General features: G+C 38.2%; 1 protein-coding gene across 1 annotated transcript in view; it reads left to right on the forward strand.

Annotated features, from left to right (window-relative positions):
- Window positions 1-1,467, forward strand: part of maml2 (mastermind like transcriptional coactivator 2) — a 34,240-nt gene extending 32,773 nt beyond the window's left edge. Inside the window, exon 5 of the mRNA XM_006796642.3 lies at window positions 58-1,467. Coding sequence (XP_006796705.1) covers window positions 58-890 — 833 coding nt within the window. The 3' untranslated portion in view covers window positions 891-1,467. The remainder of the gene's footprint in view (window positions 1-57) is intronic.
- Window positions 1,468-5,590: the final 4,123 nt, after the last annotated feature.

Here is a 5,590-nt window from a genome sequence, read left to right on the forward strand (position 1 = left end):
CTAACAAACAATCTTAATTAAAAAAAACGTTTTTTTCTTTGTTTGATGTTTCTTCAGGTCGAAACTCCTCCCAGTGTCCTAACAGTGGCCCTGAGAAGACCCTACAGTCTTGTCACCTTGCGGTTGGTTCTGCTTCAAAGATGAGTGCTTCACCATCAGACCGTAGATTTTCTATTGGGACAGATTGTCACCCCAGTTCTTGTGTCAGCCAATGCCAGCAGCAAAACAGTCACAGTCAAATTCGACTGAATCCGAGTAAACCCAGGTTCCAGGGCCCAAACACACAAGGAAAGTCTTTTGGGATAAACAGTGTGGCAGGTGTACAGCACCCGAGATTGACATCTCACTTGCGTTCCTCTGTGCCAGGACAGGGTGTAGGAGGGTTGGTGACAAATGTCAACATGGGCTGGGGTTCAGCCAACAAGCAAGTGACACCTGGACTCTGTATTAGGCAGCTACCCAACCCGCTACAGTCCCAGGGTGTGCAGGACTTGCCGAACCATCCATTCCAACAGAGACACATTGCCCCTCCCAACCAGGTAGCACCAGACATCAGCATGCACACTCTAAACCCTCCACTAAGAGACATAGGCCAGAGAGTAAGTCAGGCAATGATGGGTTCTCCCTCAGCCGTGGGAAACCTTAACCAGGCCTCACCTGAACCGAGGATACCAGCAGGGAACTTTACAGAGCCCAGTCCCAGCTCTAGCAGCTACCATAATAACAGAACTAACCGTCTGACCTTTGACTTCCTCCCAGAGGGGGACAACACAGTTCCGGGAATCAATGCAGACTCAGACTTCATAGATTCCCTGCTCAAATCGGGCTCTGGAAATGATGACTGGATGAAAGATATCAATTTGGATGAGATTCTTGGTAGCCACTCATGAATTTGGGTCACAAATGACTAAAGATGGACCCACAGCTCAGAGCTTGTTGAGGTATGTAAGGTGTAAAGGATTACATTTGTAAGTAATATTAAAATGGACTTTTATAGACTTATTATTATTACCCAGATATACTGAATTGCTTTGTATTGTATTTACTGTGAAAATCAATTGTGTTCTATGTACTCTGCGTATTTCTCCCGGGTGTATTGGCCAAGAAATTGCTTTTCTATGCAGTCACTGTTTTTGTGGTCTGTGCTCTGTGCTGTCTTATAGAGTAAAATACAAAATTCACACTGTGAAAAGAAAATATTGCCGTTATTTTCCTTTTCATCCTGGTTTGTGTTTCAAAGTCTAGCATCACGTGGTATGAGCTTTCCAGTGTTTTGCTGCCAGACACAAGCAAGCTTGCAAAAGCATTTTTACCCCTTTACTTCCTCCTTGTTCAAACCTTTTCATCTGTGGTAGTTACAGTTTAAATTATGTAACCATTATTTTTTTTTCATGTTATATTTAATAATTATTGGAATAGTAAGTAGACATTATATTACATGTAATTAATAAAATTTATTTGACTCAAGTTGTGCTTTTGTTGACTTTATTTAATAATGAATAGTTTGGTTTACTACATCTCATACTTCCAAATCAGCGCATGTAGATACTCTTAAAGGATGCTTTGATGTTATGTCCCACTTTACAGGGTTAGTGTGTTGAAATGACACACTTTAACCCAAATGGCAACCTTTTCAAAATAAACAAGTAGTGTTCAGTGCTTAAACTTAACAAAATACTTTTTAGGGCCTTAAAATATTTAAGGCACTAATGAAGCTTTTTGTTTGTTTGTAACTACCCCAAATCTGTCCATGCAGCTTTTGGTACCTAAAGCTAACCAGCAAGTAAAAGCAAAAGTTGGATGGAAACAAGTCAGCACAGCGAATGAATACCAAAGAAACAAAATTAAGCACACAAACAAAACCTAAACTGTTTTCTTCAGGCTGACAAAAATGGTATTATGCATATTCATTTTGTCCCCGAAACAGACAAGATATTCTGGAAGTCATATATAAATCAAACGAGGACAGCCTTCTTTCATCTTAAGTTTGTCAAAATTAGGAACATCCTATCTAAGAGTGAAAGAAAAAATACTGCATGCATACACATAGTCCTTCTACTCTGGACTATTTTTTATTAGGGTGTCTCAGTACCACACTGAGAGAAGTGAGGCGAAAGTGTGCGATACTGAAATAAAAGCGAGTGATGATTCCTGTATGATTTTTTTCTCCCCAATACAAACATCAGCTTTTAAAACAAAATGTTCAGCACTGCCTGAACTGAAACAACCATTATTCTAGATAATTACAACTGCAGACGAGTGTTGCTGAGGGACTGTAATATTGTTATGTAATGATGATTTGCACAAAATGTCATTGAACTCTACACAGCAGATATTATATTGGTTATGTGTTTTAGCTAATAACGCTCATGATTAAAAAATAAATCGAGAAGCCTGGAAATTTGTTTACAGTAAGTCTTCTCTGAAGTAAAGGCACAAACAATTATAATAATTGAAAAATGTTTCAAAATGAACAACATACAGAAAGTAAGTCTCACCCCAACCGGTTGCGGCAGATGACCACCCCTTTCTGAGCCTGGTTCTGCCGGAAGTTTCTTCCTGTTAAAAGAGAGTTTTTCCTTCTTACTGCCTCCAAGGGGGTCATATGATTTTGAGTTTACGCAGATGTTTTGCATTGGAGGTAGTGTAAGGTTCATGCATTGATCTAAACTCTTTGGCCTGATGTAAGACCCAAATTGGATGTATTATGATACGATAATGCACTGGCATGCAACTGTCCTGTTCAGTATCTGGCACAGCCTCTCGGTCAGGTGAGCCATGTATACTTTACCGATTGCTTTGAAAGACGTGTGACCATCAACAATGAAAAGTTATTAAAATATAAAGAACACAAACAATTCCTCCTAGGGAATTTGAATTGTTTTGGGTCCAGTCTATTCTTTGCTTTTGACTTTTGTCGTTGTTGTTTTTTGCTATTGTTTTGCTATTTTCAGAGTTATTTTTCCAGAGTTTCAGTAGCTAAACTATTAATTTGGTGAAAAAAAATACAATAAAATAATAAAAATAAAATTATAAATCTTTGCATAAAATCTCATACATAGACATTTATAAATACAATAAAATATAGAAAACAGATGTGTGCAGTACACAGGTTACCGTGCGGTTCAACAACATATCAGCATAAGAATAGAATAGAATAGAATAATCCTTTAATTGTCCCACAAGGGGAAATTTGATTACTTAAATAAGAGCATTTATTTAAGTAATACCTGGTAACAATGCTAGTGTTTTCCCCCAAATACCCCTGACAGCATAATGCCTCTGGAGGCGGGGCTAAACGTGGGCAGTCAGGGCTCTCTTGTGTTTTGAGGTTGATGGTGTGCGTTGTAGTTACCTACTGTGAACACAAGAGAGAATCAACATATCCTTCTGTTCAAGTTAACCTTTCACTTCCAAGGCTTTTAGTTTGAGGCTGAAAGTCTCAAAAACCTTTAGGTGGGCATCGGTTTAACGTGCTGTTTAGTTTGCGTCCGACCCCCGGCCCTGTGACGCATGTCTTTCCCTCTTCTTCCTCCGCTTTTCTGTCAGTCTTCACTGTCCCTATCGAAAATGAAGCCATAAGATAAAAAGCCCCCCCCCAAAAAAAAAGTTTCTGGTGAATGCTGAAATAAAATTGCTTGTTTCAGTTAAATTTATTGTTTGTTGCTGAAAATGTTAACCTTTGGTTTTCATTAATTTCAGTAGTAGTTTGAATCATTTTAATAATAATAATAGGTTTACATAAAATGTAATAATTATTTTAAAGTGTGTATAACTCACTAGTTAGAGTAGTAATGCATTTCTATATATATTTCAGAGTATCCACCTTCGAAGTATTGGTTTGAAACTGGCATCAAGAAGGTCCTGAGTTCAATTCCACCATCAGGCCGGGGTCTTTCTGTGTGGAGTTTGCATGTTCTCCCCGTGTTTGCGTGGGTTCCCTCCGGGTACTCCGGCTTCCTCCCACCGTCCAAAGACATGCAGCTTGTGGGCATAGGTTAATTGGATAATCCAAATTGCCACTAGGTGTGAATGTGCGAGTGAATGACAGTGCGAATGGTTGTCTGTCCCTGTGTGTTAGCCCTGCGACAGACTGGCGACCTGTCCAGGGTGTACCCCGCCTCTCGCCCTATGACAGCTGGGATAGGCTCCAGCGCCCCCCGCGACCCTGAAAAGGATAAGCGGAAGCGAATGGATGGATGGGATGGATGGAAATACACAGTGCATAGTCCGGTGCTAAACTGGTATGAACAATGACTTTTATTTTGACATTTACCGGATGTATCGCTTCTCAACAGTTCCACAGTTCCACCACTAGAGGGCTAACAATTATGTAGAGCCTTTAATAATTATTTTGAAACCAAACATTTTAGAAAAATGTGTGTGTTATGTGGTGGGTGCTGTACAATACAATTAGAATTCATGCTTAAAACAAACGTTAAAAAACAAAATATGACACAGGGAAATATTACCACAAAGTATATACTTTATTTTAGGCCAATTTCAAAGTATCATATGAAGAAAGATATATTGTAACAGAATTTGTTCTAAAACACATGCACATTTCTATCAAAAAAAAAAAAAAAAAAAAGAACAGATCATTACTGAATATAAATTCATTTCATGTGCATTTAGAAAACTCTAAATACAAAATCCTTTAACTTGTGATTAGTTCTACTGCTACAATGAGAGTCAACAGCTAATATGCTCTGACAATTACACACTAAGCATAAAATCAGGTCTGTGTGACAAAATGCATTGATGCATTAAAACGAAAACTAGCCGTGCAATACGAGCACTGTGGTGTACCACTCATTTTAGTTGCATTGTTCTCACCAACACTGTTTATCCATCTTAAAAATCCATCAGCACGTGACTTAATATTCAGTAAAATCAAAACTAAAAAGAGGTTTCTCATGAATAAAAAAAAAAGAAAACGTTCATGTCCTCTAATTATATATATATGTATATATATATCTATATATACACATATAGATATATATATTCCATCAAGTTAATGCTACCCATTTAGTATTGGTTGGCAACAGAATCAGTGTGACATCCTGCAAAGCCTAAACCAGGGGCACACACAGCAGGCTGATTATTCAAAGGTTACTGCAGTAATGCAAATATGTAGTCATTGTGTAAACATCAAAAAAATAACGTGATTATGTGAGAATTGTCAGTGTGTTGTCTCAACTGCGGCCGAGTATGTAAACATGTGAGTGCTTGTAGAAGAATCGCTCTTTTCACCGCTCTGAAACCTCATCCTTAAAAATCTCAAGGTTAGTCACTCGAAACAACCATCCCAAACAGAAGGGGAGGGGAATAAAAAAAAAAAAACTCTCTCAGCTAGACGTGCCCATTAACACTTAAAACATGTTCTCATTATTAGCTTATACAGTTTGTTCAAACACAGGCTGATTTACAAATCATACCGTTTCTGGTCTCTAAAGATAGAAGCAAAATACAAGTTTTTAGTGTCATTACAAAAACATCTTTGGAATCTGCATCAACAATTCCTGACTGAGATATCTGATTGTTTCTTTATTATGCCACCCCCACCCCCCCTCAAAAAAAAAAAAAAAAA

The sequence above is a fragment of the Neolamprologus brichardi genome, chromosome 14 (assembly GCF_056152115.1).
Source record: "Neolamprologus brichardi isolate AB-2024 chromosome 14, ASM5615211v1, whole genome shotgun sequence".
In the NCBI taxonomy this organism is placed as follows: domain Eukaryota; kingdom Metazoa; phylum Chordata; class Actinopteri; order Cichliformes; family Cichlidae; genus Neolamprologus; species Neolamprologus brichardi.